This window comes from Myodes glareolus, chromosome 7 (assembly GCF_982192425.1).
Source record: "Myodes glareolus chromosome 7, mMyoGla1.1, whole genome shotgun sequence".
Classification (NCBI taxonomy): Eukaryota; Metazoa; Chordata; class Mammalia; order Rodentia; family Cricetidae; genus Myodes; species Myodes glareolus.
Window position 1 is genome coordinate 2,496,632 of NC_142032.1, and position 26,523 is coordinate 2,523,154.

The following is a 26,523-nucleotide window of genomic DNA, read 5'->3' on the forward strand; positions in this document are numbered from 1 at the left end:
AGAAGAATGAGAATTTGTAAACCAGTCTAAGTATCAACTGGGCATCTTACTTCCATGTGGTAGAAGTGGAGAAGGCACTTCTAGTTACCTGGGTTTGAGTCAGCAGCCACAGTCTGGCTGCTTGGGTCTGACAAGCGCGCTGGCTACCCTTCAAAAGCTAAGTGGCGATTGTTGGCCACTCGGCTCTCCTGGATATATTCTTATTTTCTTGGGGCAAATTATCATTCATTCCACAAAACGTTTAGTGGCAGCTCACATTCACAGGGTCACACAGTTGACTGAAATCTTTCACATCTCCTGCCTCTCAAGTATGAGAATTAAAAGGATAACCTCAGGAGGAAGGCCATGAGGTTATCTTTCGGGATCATCACTGTAACTGACTGGGAAATACTTTTAACTATGTTATGAAACATTACAGGAAGGATTGAACAGCAAGATCCCCAGACTGAAATTATTTCATAAAGTTTCATTTTCAGTTCTTTTTATTTAGAAACCTACATTGCCACTTCAGAACACCCTACCAACTAAACCATGTGTTCTAAAATACTACATTGCCATTTATTACAGGGGAAAAAAAGCCATTCCCCCACTTCAAAAGTCATCATGAAATGGTATGTAGTAAGGAGAGCCATACTGGCTTCAGGATCTACCCAAATGCTGATACTCTTCCCCTTCTCTTGGACATTTGCCTAAACCGTGAAGTGAGGCATGACCAGAAGTTCTGAATCGATGTTCTTGATGAGTTTAGAGACGATGATGTAATCTAAGATATGCAGAAGGCTTCCTAAGTTGGATTTATCTTGGATGCTTAATGATCGGAATAAAGACATCTGCCTTTCTCAACTTGTAATTAGCAGCCATAACACCTGTAATCATAAAAACAAAACCGCGCAGAATCCAGAGCAGGGCAGGCCGTAGCGGTTCATCCTCCTCATTGGATAGAACGTAGGACCTTGGTGCATGCGGGATAAGAACTTCTAGTCTTGATTCTGGATTTGATGCTGTGGTCAAATTCCTCTTCCTGTTCAATTTTTCAAATTCTTGGAGAGTATACATTATTTTTCCCATCCTTTAGATGGATTCCAGAGTGCGTACGATTCTAGCAAAGGCTGGAGGCTTGGCTTTCTTTGCCAGGGCCTGCTCCAGAGCCGGGTGGGAACACAACCGACGGTCCTTAAGAGGGGCAAGGGCTGTGTATCATTATCATGACACAGTAGGCTCCTTGCCGTGAACCGAGTGACTTTGGGTGTTCAGAGTGCGCTGCCAGGCTCCCCCAAGACAGAAGATCCTCCCACGGAAACCAGATGATCTTCACTGCAGTTCAGGCACGGTGAGGTCCCTGAGGCAGGGCCCAGGTCCTGACACCCCCTCTTCACACTGGTATGATGGATGGAAACCCGCGGAGGAACGGTGACAAGACTGCCACGTCTTCCCCCCCAGGATTGTGCAGTGACTCAATTAGCCAGACAGCCTGCAAGAAGCACCTGCTGGGGTCTGGCCTCAAGGTGTTCCCTGTAGAAGTGTAGAACAGAGGTTTTCCAGCCCTGGGCCAGAGACCAGTGAGTGATAGAGCGCGGCTGAGGTTGGTCACGTCCGGCTCAGATCCGCTGTCCAGCTCTGGGGTGGCGAACCCGGGGCGGGAGTTCTCTGCGTGCGCGTCGGGGCTGCAATGCAGGGCGCAGCGGAGGCCACACGCACGGACGCACAGGCGCCCTGGGGCCTCGACACCTGACCCGCCTTCGCTTCCCACGCCCCTCCCGGGCCCAGCGCCCAGGCCCGCCCGCCGCAGGTGGAGCAGCCGCAGGCCGCGAGTAGGTGCGCGGGATGATCTCACCGCGTGCTGCGCGCCTGGAGGAGGAGGAGGAGCGGGAGGAGCGGGAGCGATCCCAACTTCCGGGTAGTGCAGCCGCACGCCGCGCCACCGGCGTCTTGCTTTCTGCTCCCCCTCCCCCGTGTCCCCCTCGCCTCTCCCTCCTTGCCTTTTATCCCCAGCCCCACCCGCCAAAATGAACAGCTCGGACGAGGAGAAGCAGCTGCAGCTCATCACCAGCTTGAAGGAGCAAGGTAGGCGGGCCCGCGGGCGCAGGTGCGGGAGCCGCGGCCTCGGGCGGGACAGCTCGGTGCGCTGCCGCAGGTGCCAGCCTGGGCCCCGGGGATCGTGAGGCCGACGCAGCCACCCCGCAGCTCAGCCGCGGTGCAGCGCTCCCCGAGCTCCGCGCGCCATGCAGAGCCCTGGGCGGAGGAGCTGGAGCGTCTTCCCGCAGTGGGAGAAGCGCGACCTGCAGGGATTGCGGGACCAGGGAGTGGGAAGGGACACGCATCGGGCGTGGACAGGGTCACGGCTCGCACTCGGATCCACTCGGGAGAAGCGAGCAAAGCAGGATCGCTGGACGCGGGGTGGTAGCTCGGATGGCCTGGCCCCACCCTTGCACATTTCAGCGTTCCTGGGCCTGCAGCTTTTCCAGCTTTTCTTTGGGGCTCGGTCTAGTTCCTTTTTCTTTACCCAGCTGGGATTTTTTAGGCCACCGACGTGTTCTCATCACTTCCCATTTTTAGCAATTTATTAGTCAGTGAGTCGACACCCTGCCTGTGTGGGGCTTTCTGAGGGAGCGGGGCTGATGCTGGGTGCCAGAAAGCCAGGCCTTATTGCAAGCATTTCTCTACTGCTTGGGAGCTGATGACTGTCATTCAGCACATTGGTGAACAAAGCCAAATCCTAGATCCAGTTAACCTGACACACTTAAAAAAAAATCAGGCAATTATCCTGCTCAAAGGTTGGTTTGAAAATATGGGTCAAGAAAGAGGAACCACACAGGTTTAGGAAGTAAAAGTGTGCAGGGCATGCCCGTGCTGAGCGACTTGCTGACCCTGGAAGGGGCCTGCTCTGTGGCTCAGTCTGGTCCTTTCGCTGCTCTTGGCTCAGTTCACCAGCTCTGAAGTTGGTGCCTTCCCTCCCTTAGCCTTGTGACTGAAGACAGGGGCTAAGTCAGTTGGTTTAGAGGTCCTATCAAAGGGCTTTTCAAACCCATCGGTCATAGTGTCCACCACACTCTGGGCGGAAAGATCTCCACAGCACTGTACTGTGTCTCCTCAAGGAGTTAGCTAACCTCGCTGAAATTCTGCTGAAATTCTCTATCTAGAAACTGGGAATGAGTGTTAATTGCTTATCAACAATTAGCCCCAAGTCAACCCACACAGCACCTGTGACTCCAGGAGCTGGACAGATTGCCTTATTTGGAATCTCTCAACTGTTTTGTTTTTTTTTTTTAAACAAAACTGGATTTCACTAGTTTTAGTTTTAATAACACGTTTCTGTGTCTCATCACAACACTTTGAATTATTTTTCTGGAGTTAGGAAACTTTCAGTTTTGGTTAATACCAGATCTTTTGATGGATGGTTGGTTTGCAAATGAGTGTAAGACAAAATAAAATATTATTTCCTCTTATTCTCTTTGTACTTCTCAGAGTACGCTAACGACAGTGACACCCACAAATACCTTCTCTGGCCCTTTGCTGGACTGACGTTTAAGAAGGGGGGACTCCTAGGTTCTTAGCTCTTCCCCTGTATTGTGTTGTGTTGTTGTGTTAAAAAACAAATCCATGGCTTGATATTTCGAAAGGCTCCATTTTCCTCATGGAGGACTTGAACCAGAAGTGATGGAATTGTGTTAAAAAACAAATCCATGGCTTGATATTTCGAAAGGCTCCATTTTCCTCATGGAGGACTTGAACCAGAAGTGATGGAATTGTGTTAAAAAACAAATCCATGGCTTGATATTTCGAAAGGCTCCATTTTCCTCATGGAGGACTTGAACCAGAAGTGATGGAATTAGAAGTAATAGAACCTAGGTTTGTGTTTCTTGAGAGTTCTCTCCCCCACCCTCCCAACATCGAGATTGCTCACATGGGTGTTAGGGTGGTTCAACCTACTGTGAGATTTTCATATTTTAAACCAGAATGTGTTTGTCAGCCAGACTTTGATAAAGACTTATTTAAGAGTATGTAATGGCTGTCTGACCTGTGGAATTAACTAGGAAGCCAGGCGTTTGAGGTGTAAACATGGCCATCACGTCTTTGGGTACACCAGTACTATGTTCATGTTTTTATGTTGATGGTGGGTTGTTGCTGTGGTGAGCCAGAATTTTAATTTCCCCATTCGATATGAACAAGAAGGTCATTTTGATTGGTTGCTCTATTTCCCTTGTTTAATGCTGAGTAAACATGCGTTTGCATCTTTAAACAATTACCAATTACTTGTATAAGGGGCCCAAGTTCTAGAGCATGTGGCTAGATGGTGAATCAGACTCTCCTGGCTCTTAGGACGTTTCTTGTCTGGTAGACAGTCATCAATCAAAGAGGCATGCAAATAAATAGACTATTATTTTTTTCTAGGGCAGGTTCTTAGAGAGGGGATTGTTGGATTTGATGGCATGCGTGTTATGAATTTATGCCATCCGGTGCACAGGCACTCCTCCGTCCACGGTTGTGCCAGTTTGCCTTCCCCCAGCAGTGCCCTCATCACAGATACCAGTGAGCGTTGGCTGACAGTAATCATCAGCTGGGCAGCCTGACAAGTTCTTGAATTTCTGCCATTGGAACTGGCAAGATGTCTCCTTTAAAATGTCTGTCGCCCTGACCATCAGTGAAGTTCTGGTCTTCAAGTATTTGTTGGCCATTTTTGTCTTCTCATGCGACTCCCTCTTTGATTGAGTTTTAAGTCTAAAACTTGAACCTCTTCCCCAGGGGGTTGTTGAGGAAGGAGGCTGCTGTGGGTACTGCAGAGCTGACAGCCGTCGTCTCTAGTGGGAAGCCTTCAGTGGTGAGAGTGAGGCTGGGCCTGACAAAGTTGTGAAGTGCAGTGAAGGAGCCTGTCATAATATGAACAATCTCTAATTTCTATGTACCAGCCCCCACGCTCTGTGTCTTATAAATCACACCCACTTCTGAATTACTTCACAACATTGTATGTTCCCGTCTACTGAATGGTATAATTAGGTAGATTATGTCTTTCTAGAAAGTTATATTATGTCCCTTAAAAAAATTAGCCAGTGTGTGATTTTTTATGTTCAAGCAGATGCTGAGGTAATGAGGTAATTCTCCTTTTGTCTTTTCTCCCCCTACGGGCTTTATTTTATTGGGCTGATTGACATCGTTAATGCACGGAGAAATGGTAACTTAGGGTACTATTTCCGATGCATATTTCCCAGCTATCAAAGTGGACATTTCCCTTACAAAACATCATACAATTTTCTCTCTCTGTAGAATTCTTTTGGAAAATGATAGACTTAGTTCAGCATTTGTTGAAGGTGCTCGGCTTTCTGTGTGATTCATTCAACATGCATGCCCTGAATATTCATAGCCAGGCACCAGGAGAGCATCAGAGACCAGCAAAGAAGGCCTGGCCCCTGCTGCTGCTGAGTTCTGGGTCTGGAGACAGTATGAAATCCAGGAAGACTAGTCTGGTTGGCTTGGATGGGTCATGGATTCTTGACCTTCTGATCAGGGAGGGGCTTGAACTGCTTCCTCCACCAAAACCACGGAGGACTGTTGCTGTCCAAAGCAGAATGGGCCACCACCATCGCAGGGCCTGACCCAAACAATAGATAGCGATGAGGCTGGTCAGTATTGCATGGCAGTGCCGTTGACCCTGATGAAGAGTGGACTCCATTTCATAATATGCCTTTCCCCTCTCTTCCTTCCCTCTTTCCCTCCCCGTTTCATCCTTCTCAGTGCTAAGGGTGGGACCCAAACCCTTATATATGCTAGGCAAGTATTCCGCCACTGAACTGCGTAATAAGGGTATTCTCAGTAAAAAACAAACAACGGCAGTGAAAAAAATGAAAAGCCGTGGCCATTCTTGGGCAAAGACTACTGAAAGCAAATATTCCATGGTAAGATTTCTCTTTGCATTTGTTGAACTCGGGTTGGCCTCAAACTCTGTATAACGTGATGACCTTGAACTCCCGACTCTGCCTCCACTTTCTGAGTATCCAGACTGTGGACAATGTGTACCACCTCATCCCAGTGCAGATGGTTGGTTAACACAGATCTCGTTCTTAAGAATCAGCTTCTTCCTAGAGCTAAGCTACTGACTCATGGGTGCTTTTCTCGGGGTTCCTTTAGCTCCTGGGGGAGCAAACAGTGGGACATTATTGTAATTCAAAGGGCCCAGGCATTGCATGGCCGTACTAGTATGTGAAACTGAGGTACCAGCCCTGGGCAATACACTCAGAGCCACTCAGTAGAAGGCCATCAGAAATGATATGGCTGCCTTGGCTTCAAGTGCAAACTTGGCTTTTCAGCACTGTTTTTCTTTCCTTTTTTTAAATTGTTATTTATTGAGCTTTACATTTTTCTCTGCTCACCTCCCTGTCTCTCCTCTCCCATTTCAATCCTCCCCCAAGGTCACCATGCTCCCAATTTACTCAGGAGATCTTGTCTTTTTCTACTTTCTACTTCCCATGTAGATTAGATCTATGTAAGTCTCTCTTAGTGCCTGCATTGTTGTCTAAGTTCTCTGGGGTTGTGGTTTGTAGGCTGGCTTTCTTTGCTTTATGTTTAAAAACCACCTATGAGTGAGTACATGTGATAATTGTCTTTCTGTGTCCGGGTTACCTCACTTAAAATAATGTTTTCTAGCTCCATCCGTTTTCCTGCAAAATTCAAGCTGTCGTTATTTTTTTCTGCTGTGCAGTACTCCATTGTGTAAATGTACCACATTTTCCTTATCCATTTTTTGATCAAGGGGCATTTAGGTTGTTTCCAGGTTCTGGCTATGACAAACAAAGCTGCTATGAACATAGTTGAGCACATGTCCTTGTGGCATGATTGAGCATCCTTTGGGTATATATCCAAAAGTGATATTATTGGGTCTTGAGGAAGGTTGTTTCCTAATTTTCTGAGAAATCGCCACATTGACATACCAGCTTGCATTCCCACCAGCAATGCAGAAGTGTTCCCTTTTCCCCACAACCTCTCCAGCATAAGTTGTCATCAGTGTTTTTGATCTTGGCCATTCTTACAGGTGTAAGATGGAATCTCAGAGTTGTTTTGATTTGCATTTCTGATGACTAAGGATGTTGAACATTTCCTTAAGTGTCTTTCAGCAATTTTAGATTCCTCTGTTGAGAGTTCTCTGTTTAGGTCTATACTCCTTTTTTTTTTATTATTGGATTATGTCAGCACTGTTTTTCTACGTGTGGTCCAGGAGTTGCCTGTTTCCGAGTCACCAGATGATTATTAGAATTGTAGTTTACTTCCAAGGTACTAAAAACTACTGAGGAGATAGTGTCCAGGCCCTCCTGGAGATGGACCTTCACGAGCTGGAGCCAGGCCTGCTGCTTGGAGCCCCCTCTCCATTAACACTTCTTCCAGGGAACTGGCTCTTCCTTTGATTTAAAAATATTAACATAAAATAAAAGTGAAACATATGATGTTCTCTTTCTTCTAACCCCCTTTTTAAATCAATCTATGTCTCACTTTCATTCTAAAGTGCAGATAAGATATATATTTGACCTTGGCAGGGCCAAGGTTTTTTTCCTATTGAAAGTCATGCTTTTGGTAATGGTCTAGAGTTAAAGGCATCTGTGTGAGCTTGTATTAGCTTCGTGTAGACACAGATTGTTACATATAGAACTAGGTTGCTAATAGTACCCTCTGATAAGAGAAGCAGGGTTCTCAAGGGAAATGGTTGATTTTATGATTGAGATACTCAAATACGCAAGCTGAGCCTGGGGCATCCTGTGGGTTCCAAAACTAAGTAAGTGTTCAAACTAAGACATTCACGTGATGGGACCAAGAGACACGGAAGCTCACTGAAGAATTGTCCACTGCCCAACGCTGGAGAATCAAAAACAGGCAAGATGTGACCCAGGGCATGAAATAATGTGTGTGGGATGTGATGGAATGACAGTTTATCTCTGGTTTTCCCTTCAAAATCTTGAAGTCCCGTGCACTTTTAAGGAAAACATCAGAAAAAAACTTGGCTGAGGTAGATTCACTCCTTAAAGCTGTCAAGCTCTGGACAAAGGGACAGGCCAAAGTCTGGAGTGTCACAGGTTCATGGTAGTGCCACAGTCCCGGCATGGGAGGGCCACGGGAGCGTCTCATGTTCAGAGTCATTCTTAGCTACCCAGTGAGTTTGAGGCTAGCCTGGGCTACTTGAGGCCTTGTCTCTGCCATCTCACTGGGAAAAAACACTCAAAGCAAACAACTTGCTCTCAAATAAAAAAAAAATACTTTATTACAACAACAAGAAGAACTTCTCAAGGTCGTAAAAGTGGGGACCAAGGTGAAGAAGTACCCAAGGACATAAGACAATTAAATGGGATGTGATATTTCAGTGTAGGTACTGGAAAAAGGACATGTATTATGGAATCATCTTTTTTGCACACTGTGAAGATGTATCTTTGCCAAGGTGTCCTCTGATTGGTTTAATAAAGAGCTGAATGGCCAATAGCTAGGCAGGAAGGGGTTAGGCGGGACTTCCAGGCAGAGAGAGAAGAAGACAGAAGAAGACAGGAATCTAGGCAGAAGAGAGACACCACAGGACACAGAGAGGTAAAAAGCCAGGAGACAAAGTGTAGATTACTATAAATGGGTTAATTTAAGTTATAAGAGCTAGCGGGACAAGCCTAAGTTGCAGGCCAAGTTTTCATAATTTATAAGGCTCCATGTCATTTTTTGTGAGCCCACTCAAATCAAAATCCATTTGTAGACATAAATAAAGCTAAGGGAATCTGAATAAAATGTGGACTTTGGGTTATCAGACTGTGTCAATAGGGCCCAAATCTAACAAATGTTCCAATTAATGTAAAATGCATTAGCGGATACATAGGGACTCTTCACATTCTTGGGGCCCTGCCCACAATGTCCATGGATCCCACTTGTACAGATTCAGTCAATTTCAGATTGAAAATATCTGATGCTCCTCTCTGGCCTCTGTGGGCACCAGGCACACATGTGGTACACAGACATACAGACAAGCAAAACTTGCATGCACATATAAGTAATAATATACAATTGGTTTGCAAAGAAAATAGCTGAAAAAAGTTTTCTTATGATTTGTCTCAAATAATGTAATATGACAACTATTTCCATAGACTTCACATTGAAGTGGGCACTGTGCATTGTCTAGGGATGGCAAAAGGTTACAGGCGGGCAATTGCTGGTTACAGGCAGATAGTTTTGTATTTCCCTTTTTTTTCCTCCTTTCTTTTCTTTTTTCTTTACACCTTCCCTCCCCACCTCTCTCCCTCCCTCTCTTCCCGCTCTCTCTCTCTTTCTCTCCCCCTTACTCTCCCTCTCCTCTCCTCTCCTCTCCTCTCCTCTCCTCTCCTCTCCTCTCCTCTCCTCTCCTCTCCTCTCCTCTTTCCTTCCTTCCTTCCTTCCTTCCTTCCTTCCTTCCTTCCTTCTTTTCTTCCTCTAAAACAGGGTCTTATTCTGTAGACCAGGCTGGCCCAGTACTCAGTATGGAGATCAGAATGACTTCACACTAGTCACGGTTCCCTGCCTGTTCCTTTCCAATACTGGAATTCCTAGCCCATGTGTCAACAACCGACTGTAAGAACCATTTTGGGATCTGAATTTTCATGATGATCCTAGAGAAAATCTCCTGATGACTACACACTTTGAAGTTCAGGTTTTTTTTCCAACGTATCTAAATTTTTGTGTGTGTGTTTGTGCATGAAGATGTGCATGTGTGTGTGCTCGTGCATGTGTGAGTGTGTCTATGTGTGTAGCTGAAGGTGTACAGAAGCAGGTATATGTGTGCAGGTGTGTGTGTGTAGCTACCGGTGTGTAGGTGTACATGTGTAGATGTGTGTGTTTATGCAGGTGTGCAGAAGCAGGTGCAGGTGTATGTGTGTGCACACACGTGTGCATGCATGTGCACATGTTGCAAGTGTTCAGGGATACTTGCAGAGGATACAGAGCGGTCCTGCTCTATCCCTCTGCTTTATTGTCCTGAGACTGGACCTAGGGTGGTGGCTGACAAGCCCCAGAGGTTCTCCTGTTTCTGCTTGTACCCTCACAGTGCTGGAGTTAGGAGCATGCGTGTGACCACACTTGGCTCGTGTTTTACATGGGTCCTCGTGCTTGTACAGCAAGCACTCTCTCTTCCGAGCCCTCTCCCTAGCTCTATATCTAACGTGTACAAAATTGAAGTTTACTGAAGTGATAATGTCGCTTACATTCTTATACACATTTGTATGTTCGTGGGGCTGGAGTAAAATAGTCTTTTTTAAATTTACCAATAATTGTTTATATATTATGGGGTACAAGAAAAATTCAAGATAAATTTAATGATAGATCTAAAAAGCATGTATATCTTGAATTCTGTTGTGCTTGTGATTTCATTATTTAAGCCAATGTTAGTGCATTATTGTTAACCAATGTCTACAGTTTACAATATGGTTTATTATTTTTAAAAAATATCTTGTGTCTGTGTGTGTATGTGTGTGGGTGTATGTGGTGTGTGGGTATGTGTGTGTGTATGTGGGTGAGTGTGTGTGTGTGTATGTGGGTGGGTGTATATGTGTGTCTGTGTCTGTATGTGTGTGTGTGTATGGGTGTGTGTATTGTGTGTGGGGGTATTTGGGTGTGGGTGTGTCTGTGTGGGTGTGTATGTGGGGAGGTGTGTATGTGTGTGGGTGTAGGGGTGTGTGTGTGTCTGTGTGTGGGTGTATGGGTGTGTATGTGTGTGTCTGTATCTGTATGTGTGTGGGTGTAGGGGTGTGTGTGTGTCTGTGTGTGGGTGTATGGGTGTGTATGTGTGTGTCTGTGTCTGTATGTGTGTGGGTGTAGGGGTGTGTGTGTGTCTGTGTGTGGGTGTATGGGTGTGTATGTGTGTGTCTGTGTCTGTATGTGTGTGGGTGTAGGGGTGTGTGTGTGTCTGTATGTGGGTGTATGGGTGTGTATGTGTGTGTCTGTGTCTGTATGTGTGTGGGTGTAGGGGTGTGTGTGTGTCTGTGTGTGGGTGTGTAGGTGCACATGTGCCATGGCATTCATGGGGAGGTCAGAGGTCCTCTATTTTCACCTTTACATGACTTCTGGGGATCAAACTCAAGTCACCAGACCTGTTGCCAGCACCTCTACCAGCAGGTCCTTCTTGCTGGCCCAGGGTTCAGTTTGTACTGGACTCTTGTGGGATCTGAGTGGTATACGGTGTGTGCCTGACATTACAGGAGCACACGGAACAGTCTCACTGCTCCCCAGTCTCCATACACTCCAGCCACTCCCTGCTTCTTCCTCTAACTGCTAATGGCCACAGCTTCCATGACAGCTCTTTCCAGGATGCTGCAGTTGGACTCATGCCGTACATGTGGCCCTTCATATCGACTCTTAAGTTAGCAGTCTGCAGGTCTTTTTGTGGCTTGATGGATCACATTGCTTTGCTGAATAATATTCCATTGTGTGGATGTACCACAGCTTGTTTATTTCTCCACCCACCGAAGAACATCCTGGGCAGGCCTGAATTTAGTTAATCATGAATAAATCTTCTGTAAACATTTGCTTTAGTAAGGCTTGGATGTCTCTATGTTCTGTGATTGTGTCAGAGGCCCAGGATAGGGAGTTAGTGAATCTGCCCTGGGGCTGTGCTCTCACAAGTTTTCGCCTTTATTTTTGTGTCCTGCACCCTAGCCCTGCCCTCCAGGGAGCAGGAAGACAGGGTTGGGGTGTGAAGGGGGATGGGGTGGGATTGACTTGGGTACTTCCCTCTTCTAAATCTGTTAGGCTCTAGTAAAGCAGTTTCTCTTGAGATCAGGTCTTAAGAACAGAGTGGCAAGCTGGGCATGATGGCCATGCCTTTAATCACAGGGCAGGGAATCAGAGGGGTGGCTCTCTGCGAGTTTGGGGGCAGCCTGGTCTTTGTAGTGAGCTCCAGGTTAGCTAGGACTATGTAGGGAGAGACCCTGTGTCAAGAAAAAAAAGGAAGGAAGGAAGGGAGGGAGGGAGGGAGGGAGGGAGGGAGGGAGAGAGAGAGAGAGAGAGAGAGAGAGAGAGAGAGAGAGAGAGAGAAATAGAGTTCTCTGAGCATCTGAGCATCTGGTCATAGAGTGGCTACATCTAAAAACAGGAACCTCTAGGACGTGAAACAAAAAAATCCTTTCCCCCTTCCCGACTAACCTGCCCTTCTACCTCCCCACCTCAAGGGCATTTTAAACTCAATCTGTTCAAACCAAGCCTCATATAGCCTAGATTTTCCTGTCTGGGTCCCAGATCTTTAGCAGGGGTTTCTTCTAGCCATTCACTGCCATAAGATAGTCCTCTGTGCTGTCCTTGTGTCTCCAGTGACAGACATGGGACTTGCCCTGTGACCTCAATTCTCTGATGGATCGAAGAGGACTGTTGCTGTACCATTTATTTGTTTTTTGTTGTTGTGGAGATTGTGTGATGTACATGCTAGAGACCAGACACACATATATGTAGTATATATTACTATATATGTAATAGATAGATAGACTGTAAAGATACTTAGTTTCCCCCCTTCTGGATGTTTAATTTGAAGTCATTCATACGGTTTGCAGAGAGTTCTTCTGCATTAGTCTTTATTAGCTCTGAAATGTGTTCCACCTAGTGTGGAACACGGAGCTCAGACTTGCCATAATTCCTTTCCTGATAGGAAATCTGTCACCTTTGTTTTTTTGATCAGCTGTCCCAGTGGTCCCCCACCCCTGGCTTTTATAATGATTTAATTAACAAGTGGGGTATAAATGGCTTCCCTCTCAACTCTGGCTCTAAGTGGAGGAGAATCCACTGGGACACGAGAAGAAGGGGGGCCTGTCCTAATTGAACAGTGCCTTTGTGGCTCCAGTCCGCACCTCCCATTAGTAAGGTTTCAAGGCTCCCTGAGTCTGACAGGCAGGCTCAGCCCATGGATGCAAATCCGCATTAGGAAATGTCAGGAAACAGTGTTGTGCATTTCTTTCTAGATACGTTTGGTTGTTACTTAAGGCTTTGTTTTTATTGTGTCTTAATGTAACATTCTGTGTGAGAGACCCTGCCTGGTGAGAGTGCTTGGCTGACCGCGATATGCTCCCAGGAATGCAGATTCATTCTTGCTCCAGAACCGTGCTTACTTTAAGCCAGGCACTGTCCTAGATGCAGACACACGGGTGGGTAAAGGCGTAGTCTTTTACCCCAAAGGATCATTTCCCCTCCAGTGTGCTATCAGGTTCCTCCCAGGAACGCTTAGCAATGTCAGTTGCTGTGAGTGGTTCTGGGAATCAGTAAACAGGGTCTGCCTCCACTTCCTACTTCAGGTGTGACTTGTCTATGCATCTGCGTTCTCACTTCTAAAATGGAGATGTTAATATTTGGCTTAATAATTTTGCGTGGTATGTTTGTATGAACCTTTTGTTCATTTGTTTGGCATAGGTGTGGACTCTGTGCTTGGTATTCTGTTGACATAGGCAGAGCACAATCCACTGAGTGGGGAGAAAAGCCAAGCAGGCAGACATGTGTGCACATAACTTTGTAATGTTGTGTTGTGCACAGGGATTCAAGCAGAGGTATGATATTTGTTCATGTTTTGGATAGTTCTGGCTTTGGGGATATTTGTATAGTCTTTACCATTTCAGCATCCCTTATCTGAAAATGTGAAGTCCCAAATGCTCCAAAATCTGGAACTGTGCCTTCAGAAAGTTGTCAATTTTGGAGCTTTTCACATCTCAGACTTTGGCATTGAGGGTGCTCAGCCTCTATATGAGTAGGGAGCTCTGGTAGTATATTAAGATATAACTGCTGATTTTGCCCAAGACATACAAGAAGAGCTCCCTAGAAGAAATGACAGCTAAATTTCATTGCAAAGGGAGAGGTTGCAGGAGACCTCATGGGTAGAGCAGAACTCTTTACCTAGACTCTGTGGTCTGCGGGCAAGAGCTGAGTGGCCAGAAGAGAAGTGGGGCTTAAGAAAGTGATGCCAAAGGCTTTGGAGGTTCTTAAGTAAATGAAACTTTGGAGGGGGAAAAAGAGCAAGAATCAACCTGGACTAGGAAATTAGAGGATAGATAAGTGGGTGTCACTGTGGAGGGTCTGAGTTAGGACCCTGATACTGGCTACTGGGGAAGAACATATCGGTGAGGCACTTCTGAAAGATTAGAGCAGTTTGGTGGGTCCTTGAAGGTATTTAGGGTGGTCTTTCAAGTGCTAGTTTGGCAGTGAATAACTACCAGAGGAGGAGCAGACAAAGTATAAATAGAAGGGGAAACAAGGAGGAGGGGGAGCAGGTCAGAGGCCAGACACCCAGCTACACACAGCAAGCCGTGGAGGAAGAGTGAAAGTAAAATATACAGAAGTCAGAAAAGGAAAAAGTCCGGAGAGAAAAGGTATATGGGTTAAGTTAAGAAAAGCTCGCTAGGAAAAAAAACAAGTTAGTGCTAGGCATTTATAAGTAAGAATAAACCTCCCTGTGTGCATTTATTTGGGAGTTGGGTGATGAGCCCCCCACCTCATCATGTCAAAAGACTAAAGAGCCAAAAGAGTAAAACGTCACATTCCAGTGTGTTGGTTTTGTTTATGCAGTGTTTGTTTAACTATAAAAAGATGCATTGCTGTTTCACCTTGCCTGCCAAAGGCATCTGATTGGTTTAATAAAAAGCTGGATGACCAATAGCTGGTGAGAGGAGGGACAGGCGGGGTTTGTGGACAGAGAGAAAGGGAGAGCTGGCTAGCCCACCACTGGGCCCAGACAGCCAGACAGGAGGAAGCAAGGAGAGCAGGGCATACAGAATGAAAGAAAGGTAAAAAGGCCCGAGGCAAAACATAGATGAATAAAAACGGGTTGAATTAAGTTATCAGAGCTAGTGGGACAAGCATAAACTAAAGGCTGAGCCTTCATAATTAGTGATAAGTATCTGTGCCTTTATTTGGGAGGGTTGGTGGCCCAAAGACAAAGCCTGCTACGGATGGCTTCCTTCAGCACTAGCGACCTAGAGAATGGAGAACCAGCGTGATTCTTAAACATATGATATTCCCCTAGTTTTCTCCGGATCCGCCTTTTTCTCTATTTTACACTGTTAAGCAGTTGTTCCTCACACTGGATACACATTAAGGAATTTATTTCTTAATAAAAAGTAAAGATGACCAAACTCCGCCCTAGACTCGGTAGATCAACCTCAGAGGCACCCCTGTGGAGAGGGGTCCAGGGCTCCACGACTGCCAAGCTCTCCTGCTGGCTCAAGTGTGCTTCTAGGATTGAAGAGTCTGGTTCGCAGGCGTGCTTCCACGCCCTTGCCAGGATTCGCTGTGACAAATGGCTTTTAGCGCCTTAGCTTGCTTCCCTGCTTTTGCTTGGTAACATAGTGTCTCCTGCTTTCACAGATTGCTTTCAGTCAGCCATTTGGTGAGGGGGGCAGAAATAAAAGTAACCTTGAAACCCAGGACATTCTTTGGGTGTTTATTCAGGATCTGGCAAGCTCTGCAACTTAGGTAGCAATTACCATGGCTGACACTAGACAACACCAGCCTACGTTAGCTCCTTTACTTCCCAGGGTAAGACTACCAAATCCATACCAGGAAGCCAAGACTCCGGGAGATGACTCCCAGCCAATATGTGCTCATTTAATTAGATGTCTATAAAGCTGATAAACCGAGGTGTGAAGTCTTCCAAGCTGTGTCTTTCCTATGGGAAGGAACCCGTCACATTTGTGTGAGGCACTGCTTCAAAGGATAGCGTTGCCAAACCTCTTGAGCTGTGCATGCTGCTTTAAATGTTCAAACTTCTAGCCAGTTCTGAGGCAGTAAAATACTGCTCTCTGTGAAGCCTCTTCACATACCATAAAAGAAGTAGCTGAGAGGGCTGGAGAGATGGCTCTGAGGTTAAGAGTCCTCACTGCTGTTACAAATGAGCCGAGTTTGGTTTCCAGCACCCACAACCACCCCTAAATCTTGCTCCAGGTGATCCAGTGCCCCCTTCTGGCCACTGCAGGGAACTGCACAGCACATACAGCCATAATTTTAAAAAATGAAGTACCTGAATAATAGAGGCCACTTCATAGCCATTGATAGCGATACCCCAGTATCAGGATGACACGGATGACACGCATTCATATGTATGCATTTGTGTGTACGTGTGCATGAATGTTGTTTTGGGAGTGAGCTTTGTTGTTGGTTTTTTGTTGTTGTTGTTAACTTCAAAGAAATCAACGTTTTTCTTTCCTTTTGTGCCCCTTCCCCCTGCAGTCCCCGACTATGACCAAGGTCATTGTGCTCCTTCTGTTTTTCCCTACTTAAGTCCTTGCTTTTGTTGTCTGTTACAGTTGCACCTAGCTATAAGTAAAGCGTGTTTTCGGCAGTTTCTATTAAAATATTATAGGTGAAGGGCTCTTAATTAATGCCTTGTAATAAAGAGCCAGCAATTAGGAGTTTGTCGTGTTTTGTCTGGTCTGTTGGCACTATAATGGAAGCATGGTGTGTGTAGTTTTAGAAAAGCTTCCCAAGCCATTATTTGATGTTGTAAATAGAAAAAAAAATCTTATTTCTTAATGTCAATATGAGAGTATACTTTTATAAGCCATTACTGTTGATATGTACGCCTGTAAAGTAGGTCACTAATAATGCAGTGGTAAATCCATTTCGATGTGCGTGTGTGTGTGCACACACCACGGTGCACACATGGAAGTCAGATGACAGCCTAGGGGACTGGTTCTCTCCATTCACCACGTGGACACTGGGAGTTGAACTCAGGTTGTCAGACTTGATGGAAGTACTTTGACCTTATGGGTCGTCTCACTGGCCCCGATTTTGATTTTTAAATTTCATCTACAGATACTTTAAAACATTTTAAGTAAAAAAAAATATTGTGTGTGAGTATGATGTTTATGCGTATGGATCCAGGCACATATGGAAGTCAATGAACAACCTTGGCTGGGCTGTGGTGGTGGCACATACCTTAAATCCCAGCACTCGGGAGACAGAGACAGGGGGATCTCTGAGTTCGAGGTCAGCCTGGTCTACAGAGCGAGTTCCAGGACAGGCCCCAATGCTACAGGAAAATCCTGTCTCGAAGAACCAAAGGAGGGGGGCGGAGAATAACCTTGCATGTCAGTTCCTCCATCTACCTATGTGAGACAGCAGCTCTTTTCTTATAGTTCCACAATATATGCCAGGCTAGCCATCCCTCAAGCCACCAAGGATTACCCTGACTCCACCTCCCATCTCTCCATAGGAATGCTGGGATTAGAGATGTGTGCTCTTGTGCCCATCTGTATGTGGTTCTGGGGATTCGAGTTTCATTCTTCACGCCTGTGTGGCCAGTGGAGCCATCTGCCTGGCCCTGCAGATGCACTTAATTCTAAGTAGTTTAAGCCAAAGTCGGTCAATAAAATATTTTTATCTTTCCTGTTTTGAAGCTATATTAGGTAGAATAATGATGTTTGGGGCCATGACCATAGTCTACTACCCAATAGCGTCAACGTGTATTTAGAAATCTCAAATATCACACTTAGTTTTTGTTTGTTTATGTGAAAGGGGGCACATTGCAATGATTTCCTTGATCCCGGGGCGATTTGGTTCAAGCTCAGTTTCTGGAATATGTGTGATGGGTGTTGATTTCACTTTGTGTTTTATTAGCTCTTGCTGGTTGGGCATGGAAAAGGCTCCATCTTTGTATGTGTGTCCAGAACTGTTCTGTCAGTGGGTCTGTGGCTTCCGTAAGTTAGGACCTCAGTGTTTTTAGCACGGTTGTCACAGTGGGCGACCCCAGCCCTTTGGCCTCTGAAGCTTGTCCCTCGCCCGGTTAGGTGCTGGTACTGGGGTAGTCTTGCCCTCCTGGGAAACATACATTTTTGGAGCTGATGATCAGGTTCTATGGAATGTTTGTTTTTAGGTGGGAGGGAAGGCTGAGACAGGGTTGTTGAGGCCAGGGTGGGGCCTCTTGCCTCAGTCTTCCTAACGCTGGAATTACAGGCATGTGTCTCCATGCTTGGAACCTATCTGGGATGCCATTAAAGTTATTGGTCTCAGGCTTTTATTTCTGTCTTCAGATTATTAATAGGAATGGGAAACTTTAAAAAAAAACTGAGCTACTCTTAGAAGATAAATCCCAATTAAAATTTTTACACAGGTGAACATGTGACCCAGTGATAACCTAGTTCTCAGTGACAGTCCTTTCTAGTGACTGGTGGACTAGACTGGCTTCAGAGGCTCTGCCTCATTGTTACCTTAGGTCGTTGTTCCAAACTTCGTAGGCTCAACTCCAAGGAGGCCTAAAAATCGTGTTTTTACTAAAGTGTGAACGTGGGGGTTCAGGTTATATCATGAGCACCCCACATATCTGGGAGTCTGCACTCCCACCTTAGTGAAATGAAGGTAGCTGGCTTCTGACCATGGCATGCCACTGCCTGTCTTGCCTGGAAATAGATATTCTCAGTTCAATGTCCATCCCACAAACCTTCCGCGCCGAGTAAAGTAGACAAATGGCATTGTGTTCAGTGTGGAAGCCTACTTTAATCTCTGAGTGAGCCTCCAATTTTAGCACCCAGGTGGGTAGGTAGTGTTGGGAGGGACAGCAGGGGCCTGGGAGCTCTCACTGGCAGGTGCTGAGGTCACAGAGGAAGACTTTTTCAAGACCCTTCTGGTCTTCCTGAGGCCTCGGGGAGACTGGGAGTTCAGTGCAGTGGGCTCACATCTGCAGAGACTGGAAAGCGAAGGCCCTTTGGAGGTCTCTCCACTCTGCTGAACTTAGTGGCGGGTTGTTGGGGGTCAGCGGAGTTCGCAGGTTTTCCCACAGAGAATTTTTGAGAGTTGTAATGTCGCTTTCTTTCTTTTTCTTTTCCTTTTTAGCAATAGGCGACTATGAAGACCTTCGAGCAGAGAACCAGAAAACAAAGGAGAAGGTTCGTACTGTACCCCTCCCTTTCCTTACAAGCCTGCACGCCTAGGCAGCATAATGCATTGTTCAGCCACCAATTTCAGTTAAATGTGAATGAGAGGGGTTTTTCCCCCCTTTTTCCTCTTTTCTTTTCTCTTGCATGTGTGGTTCAAGCTAATATCAACTCCAGGCTCCAGATGGTAAAGAATAGCAGGCATTGCCACAGTAGGCACAGCCCTGGGAGATTAAGTACGCAGCTAAATGTGTCGCAAGGCACTAGGCCAAGCTATCCAAGTCCTCAGGAATTGTCCTTTTCTCCTGGTAGTCTCACTGGGGACACTGGTGATGGATTCAGAGCCTGAAGACATTTGCTCCTAGGACCCCAGCTCGTGGGTCCAGAGGGACCTGGGCTGTGGCATTTAGCCATCTCTATACCCCTCTTGTGTTTGCTTCTGCTAGACAGGTAGACAGTAACACCAGAAGTTGAAAACCACCCAGTGTTTGTACAGGGGAAGTATGCTGAATATTTTCACAGGATCTGAAAGTTTGGTTTTGAACTATGAAATAAGTGAGCTCTGCTTACTTTTGTAATGTGTCTCTTTTGTCTCTAAAACTGTTTACTTAAGATTTGTGAGTGTTTGCTATGTATGAGAGCTTCAAGACTGTAATCCTAGCACTTGGAAGGTGAAGGCAGGAGGATTGTCATGAGTTTAAGGCTAGCCTGGGCTACAGACTGAGATCCTGCATCGGAAAGCAAGCAGATTTGTGAGTGTTTGTGTGCACGTGCACACACGCACATGCTTGAGTGTGCATGTGTTTTTGTTCTCCTGTCAACTTAGAGGAAAAATAGAAAGATGGAGGAGCCAATAGAACACAAAAGATAGGATAGAAGAACATGGACTATGGATTTGTTTAAAAATATAAATGGAAGTTATATATAAATTTAAAATGTAATTTTTTTAACTTGCCACCACTAAATACAGTGCTTTTATCAAATAAGATAGGCAAAATATTTTTTAAAAAATGTATCCCTGGCAGAAAATAAATAAATAAAGCAACCTGAGGTGGTTTTTAACGTAAGAATGTGATTATGATGTCTCATCTCTGTAGTTTCAGAACAAGGGTAATAACAACACTTAGCAGGCAGATAACTAGGTATAAAGTCTGTAGCTTATTTGGACTTAGTTTATTGTGCTCTTAAGAATCACATTAGACTTTTCAGTCATTACATTTGCCAGCTGCCTAGGCATAGATTGACTGGTGGTTTTGATGGCGAGTGCTTTAGCTCACATACAATTCTATTTGCTTTTTAGGCCATTGTTTTAAATCTACAAGGCTCTCTTGTTTTTAACAATATTTATTTTCTCTTGATCATATGCACTGGTGAGACTATATGTGGGTTTGTGCTTGTGAGTACAGAGGCCTGAGCAAGCCGGCAGACTTCCTGGTAGTTGTAAGGCACCCAGTGTGAGTGCTGGGAACCGAGCTGGGTCCTCTGTAAGAGCAGCAAGCAACCTCAACCACTGCACTCTCTCTCCAGCCCCTCCTTTGTACCTTTGTAAATTCATCTTCGGTGATGATGATCTTGTTACGTTTCCTCTCTCAGGCTACCAGAGGGGATGGTAGATGGGGGTGGTTTTTAAAAGTCCGTGCGGAAAGGGAGAAGATGCATACATCTTTCTAAGGCAGGAAAGCCACGGAGAATAGTTGGAAAAGATTTTCCATTCTGTCGCCGGAAGTCTCCCAAACACAGAAGCCCTGGGGATGTAAGGTAGAAGAGGGTGTGTTTAGACCCTGGTCTCGGGCACAACATGCTTTTAAAGCATACTTTTAAAGCATGCTGCTCAGAGTCAGCAGTATGGTGCTCCAGGAAGAGGTCCATGCGGTCTGAGTTGCATCTGCTTTTGGGCTAACAGGGAGGGGAAGAGCCAAGCAGGTTGGAGGAGTTCATACTGCAGGACAGTTTGGCTTCCTCTAAATATATGAGGTGGAGCAGGCAGGATGGGTCACTGAGTTTGATCACCGGGATCCCTGGTAGAAGGTGGGGACTGATTCCCAAAGGTTGTCTTCTGATCGCCACTTGGCATACGCATGCATGTACACACACATGTGTCATACACGCATACGCCATATACATACAATAAGAATAAATGAAAAGCATGTTTAAGATAGGAAGGGAGATAGAAAGCTCAGGTGTCTTCATGTGGCAGAGAAAGAAAGAGGGAAAACCCTGCATGTTTTGTTTTCTCTTATCTGTTTCTAATCTGTGGTTATCTGTAGACCTTGAAATGCCCTTGAAAAGGTGGCTGTGGATGCCTGCTCTCCCTGTTGGCTTGACCATAGCTGTTTAGCTCAGAGCCACTTTCTTCCGTGGGGTTTGCAGTGAACTGTCGGTTGTGTGCGTGGGATTATAGGTTGGGCTAAAAGAAGGACTGGAAGTGACCTGGGCCCAGTAAACTGTTTACTTCTTCTCTGAGCAGAAGATGGTCTGACGCATTTGCAGCATCTGCAGGCATTATTGACCTGTTTCTGTCCTAATTCTTTAAAAATAACTATTAACAGGAATGAGAAGAAAAGAAATGAAAGCAATATGGAATGCTGTGTGTTGGGAAAAACAAAGGCGACTGAGTGGTTTTAAGTTCACCCCACTCTGTTTACCTTCTATTAAAAGACTGGCTTGCTTATTACTGCAGATTTTTCCCCAAGGTGGGGGGTGTTACAAAGGAGAGAAGCATATAATAAAAGCCTTTTATACGACGTAGAAGGAGTAAAAGCAGCTTCAGTTCCGGAGGCAGCAAATGGAGGACCCTGGTTTTTCTGGGAAAGCACTTTCTTGTGCCTGGCTGCCTGGGCTTTATCCGGTCTGCATCAACAAATACAGGCGGCCATCTTTCCTCTGTGGGGTCCCAGCCTGGAGTTAAATTAAGCTCGTCGTGGATAGTCATTGGAAGAATTCCTTTTTGTCATAGTTGGTTCGATGTAGGGACATTTGGCAAAATCGGAGGGGAAAAAATGGCAAGGTACTACTCCTGACCATGTGTCTGCAAGTTTATTTTTCCTCGTTGCCAGGCCAGAAACCTCAATGAGGAGAGACAGCAGCTCTGGTTCCTCTGGATAGAACCTTCTGGTGGCTGCTGCAGCGTCCTCATAGATGTAGATTCTGCAGAGGAGGCAGGTTACTACAGACTGTTCACTGAGAGATGACCTCTGTGGCACCTCTGTGCCCTCTTCACTCCATGACAGAATGGTTCAGACTGTGTTAGCTTCATTTTATACAAGAAAGCATAAGGACTTGAGGAACAGTGAGTTTCCTGAGAACTTAGTGATTGGTGACAGAGTCCGGGCTTAAACCTGGATCCTATGCCCTCCCTGTTTCTTTACAAACAGGTAAACTTAAAGAGAGTATATGGACTCTTCCCACAAAAAAAAAAACCTCATTTTATTTTAATGTGTGTGTGTGTGTGTGTGTGTCCCGCAAGTAGGCATTGGCACACACGTGTGTGAGGACATCAGAGGGCAGCCTCCAGTGTCATTCCTCTGCTGTTGTCCATTTTTGGCTTGAGGCGTGTTCTCTCATTGGCTTGCAGCTTCATTAGGTAGGCTAGGCTAGCCAGCCAGCCAGCCCCAGGGGTCCACTAGGTTCTGCCCTTTCAGCCCTGGAGTCACGGGTGTGTGCCACCATGCCCAGGTTTATTTATTTATTTTTTTAAATCTGAGTTCTGGGGATAAAACTCAGGTCTTTATATCTGGGCAGCAAGCACTTTCCTGGTTGAACATTTCTTTAGCTGTGTTTTAAATGTTAACGTATGAATTTTCCACAGTAAATTATCAGGCCCAGTACATTCTCTGGGTCATGATTATACCATCCGTTAGTTTGTATTGAAAAACTGAAATCTAAGTATCAAATTAATCTTTTACTAGAAAAATTCACACATGTGTGTATACACATAAATTCTGTCACCGTGCACTCAAAGAGAAGGAGTAAAAGATTTAGTGGTGGGTGGGCCAATGGGTTCTTATCGCTGTTTATATCTATCTGCCTGGTGTGTGTATATGTACACAAGTGTGTATGTCACGGCACACATGTGGAGGTCAGACCTGCTGGAGTCAGCCAGGGCTCTCCGCCTACTGTTTGGGCCCAGGGTTCCAGCTCAGGTTGTCAGGCCAGGAAACAATTGCTCTAGCCTGCTGAGCCGTATCTCCAACTCTGGACTAATGTTTTAACTGATTTTTTTTCCCCTTTGTAGTCCTTTCCTCTACCCCAACAATGGATGTTGATCATTGTATGGTTTTTATAGAAGTCTTTGGAGATGGAATCAGAATATGTTTGAGTTTTTAAGGAAAGTAATTGAAGGGGAAATCTTTGACTGAATACTTTCTGGCCACTTAAAGGAAAATAGATGAGGTTTTACCTGTTAGTAAAATCACCAACGAGGGAGGGGACACAGTTGACAAATAGCTGAGTTATTGTCATCGTTGTGTGAGTCTCTACAGCTTGGGTAGGATGAGAAAAGACAAAATGACCTGACCCCTGCTTTTTCCATGTGCAAACGTTTACTCTTCTAATAACAAACTTAGATGTCATTTATCCCTAAACCTCCTCTAGCTCTCCTTGTAATAAGCCATCTGTGTATTCCTCTATGCCTGTCACATTCATCAAGAGAATTTATTATTAGCTCAACATTAAACAGGAGAAGAGGCACGTGCTGTGGGTTCTGGGGAAACATAAAAACCTTGGGATTGTTTGTTTGTGTTTTCTGGTCTTTTAGCGTGATGGTAAGTGGGAACTATGAAATGGCCTCGTCTTTCCATTATTTTTGCCCATTTTCCAAATGGCATCGTCAGCGAGCAGTGTGTGAAAAGAGGCAGAGAGCCTATCACACTGGTGTTAACAAACTCTTCCAAATCTGTATTTGGGGCGTGCAAAAATTGGATGAGTGTATCTACTTTGGAATCAGCCAAACAAAACGTGCTTCCTTGGTGTGTTACCTCCAATGTTTGCGTGTTAGTCACCTTGCAGCAGTCGAAGGACCTTCTCCTGTAACTTGCTCAAAATCTTTGTCATGACCGATTAGGTTTGATTTTTCTCTTTTCCTTTCGTGTGTGTGTGTGTGTGTGTGTGTGTGTGTGTGCCTCATCGAGCCTTGAGTGGAATGACATTCACATTTGGTGTGTGTGTGTGTGTGTGTGTGTGTGTGCAGTATGTGTAGAGAGAAGGGAATCTGTGTAATAGAGGAGTGTCTACTGCTAAATAGTATTTATGTTTAATATTATGTTCAGAGACTGAGTTTTGAAATGCATAAATGTTTAAGTGGCTGATTAGAAGCCGTTTGGGTGAGCTACTGTCACCGTGCATCAGACGGTTCTGTCAGCCTGCCAGGGACAATGAATGAAAAACAAGAGATTGAGGCAGACATTTCCAAGACTTGTTTCAAGAAGCAAGATATATGATAGTGTTTGCATCTTGGCTCAGTTGTCTATTGTTACAATTCCATCCTCTCGTATAATATTCAGAGGTGAAGGTCCCAAGTATATTTTTTTTAGAAAAAATCAATAAAGAAGCCACTCTAAAGAGCAAGATCTGCATCCATTATGATAACTGTTCATGCATAATACATCCACATACATGCGGCTTCTTTGAGACGGAGTGGCAAGTGGTTGTGCCAGAGAAAAAGTAATTACTTAGCGGTTTGAAAGTGAAAATGAGTCTCTCATTAACAGCAATCTATCCAGAAACAAAGAGCGAGGGTCTCAGTTCTGGTGACATGTGTTTCCAGCTCACACACAATACCTCGACTTCGGAGGCTGCAACTCGACAGCTTGGGTGGGGGCGGCCACTCCCCCTTTAGCGCCTGTGGAAATTGGAGGGAAAGAACTTTGAATTGGAAGAAAAGAAGAACTCCAAAGGAGAAATGGAGCAAAGGGGTTCCATGTGGTGGGAATGAGTGAGCGCAGATCCAGAGAAGCCAGACTTACCTGGATGGAACAGCAGACCTGGCGGTCCCTCTCGCTCTCCCACCGAAGAGTCTGAAGCAGGCACCGGCTCCAATGTCCAGTTCTGATGCTATACATTCCCATTTTAAAATAGTGTGACCGGGATGTAAGAGGAACGAACTTCTAAAAAAGGTGGTGTGGGGCCAAACCTTCCTGCAGGCAGTATAATTGCCCAATTTCTGTCTCTACAAGTCTTCAGCCTTCCTGTCCTGTAGCCCATGTCCTTGGTCCTTATACCCTGCTCTTCTCGTTGTTGGTTTTTGTTTGTGGATCCTAAGTTTGGTGAAACTACAGAATCTAGGTGTTCCCCACCAGGTCTCTGTCAGTGTTGAGCGTAGTGCCTGACACTAGATGTAGATTTGTCCAGTGCAGAGACACCCAGTGGTTCCAGGAAATAGTTGCTCAGAATTCCACGTCAGTTGACCTTAAGGCGTTTGCCTGCTCATCTGTTGTCTTCTGTCCCCAAGGTGTGTGGAGACAATGCATGGACTTCAAACTGTCCTTTCTACTAGATGACCGTTCCCTTGTACGTGTGTACCCACATGATAAAATATTAGTGGAAATCGGACACAATTTGGAGCGTTGAGGTTCTTATTGCATAAATCACACACACAGCAGATTGTTAAGTATTGTCTACGTCAGTTCAGAGCTTCTGCTGATCCCAGATAAAGAGACATTTATGTTGACAGTATTGGCCGATAGGTAGATGGAGGACCAGGGAAGATGCCAGCTCATGCTGGAAGGACATTCCGCCAACCTGTGTTCTCAGACCCTCATCGGTCTCACTAGCCAGGTGAGCTTTCACAGGCCGAGATAAGCCCTAATGGTGAGATCTGGAAAACAGCCTGGGCTTCTCATACAATTGGGCTTTCAAAACCAAGCTCCAGTCAATCTACCACTCTCTAAAGAGTAAAAACAGCGTCTCAGTCTAAGCTGTGACATTATTCAGACTGCTTAAAGCAACCAGCACTCAGGCAGCCTGGTTGTAGTTCAGCTCCAGCCTTGAGCTACAGAGAATTATTGAGCTTCCTGATTAAGTGATGTCGTCCAAAGAACATCTGTTGCTATTACCAAGTTTTCATGAGCAATTCTCAACACAAAAAGAGGCGGCCTTTACAGATGGTACAGCTGCATGCGCAGGGCAGCGGAGAGGGTGGGATGGATGGGGGCGTCTCTGTGGCACAAAGATGCCACGCTGCTGCAGGGCCTGTGTCCCTGCGACGTCTCTGTGCTGGTCGACTGGGAGAAAGGTTGCAGGATGCCTCTACCTTCTCCTGAGATGATGCTATACATGGGTGTTTACATTCTTGCTGGGGAAACAAGCGCACCCTTCATAGTTCGATCAGTTCTGGTGTGGAATCAGTAGGCTGGCTTGCCGTATGCGTGACCCCTCCCACCCTTTCAGCCTTTCAACATAGCAGATGGTAAACTCAGTGGCTGCCAGTTCTATCATAATGTGGTTGCAGAAAATAGAAAGCGAAGCAACACGAAGCCCCCGAGAGAGCGCAGCTGGGGTTGGGAGACAGCTTGTGACTGTGCGGGCAACTAGAGGTTAGTGCGCGCTGGACTCTACAGAATCGCTTCCCTGCACCTTGGGCTGAGATCTGTTATTAACCAGAGTGGCTACCTGGCTCTTAAGAGCAGTTAGCACCGGCATCAAGTCTTCCCTCTGGGCAGCTGGAACGGGCCTGCCTGTGAAGGCCACGCGTTATTTTCTG

General features: G+C 45.6%; 1 protein-coding gene across 1 annotated transcript in view; it reads left to right on the forward strand.

Moving 5' to 3' along the window:
* The first annotated feature begins 1,865 nt into the window (after positions 1 to 1,865).
* Shtn1 (shootin 1) overlaps positions 1,866 to 26,523 on the forward strand; it is a 102,900-nt gene continuing 78,242 nt past the window's right edge. The window contains exons 1-2 of the mRNA XM_085694171.2: positions 1,866 to 2,064; positions 18,784 to 18,836. Of these exons, the coding sequence (XP_085550297.2) occupies positions 2,007 to 2,064; positions 18,784 to 18,836 (111 nt within the window). The 5' untranslated portion in view covers positions 1,866 to 2,006. The remainder of the gene's footprint in view (positions 2,065 to 18,783; positions 18,837 to 26,523) is intronic.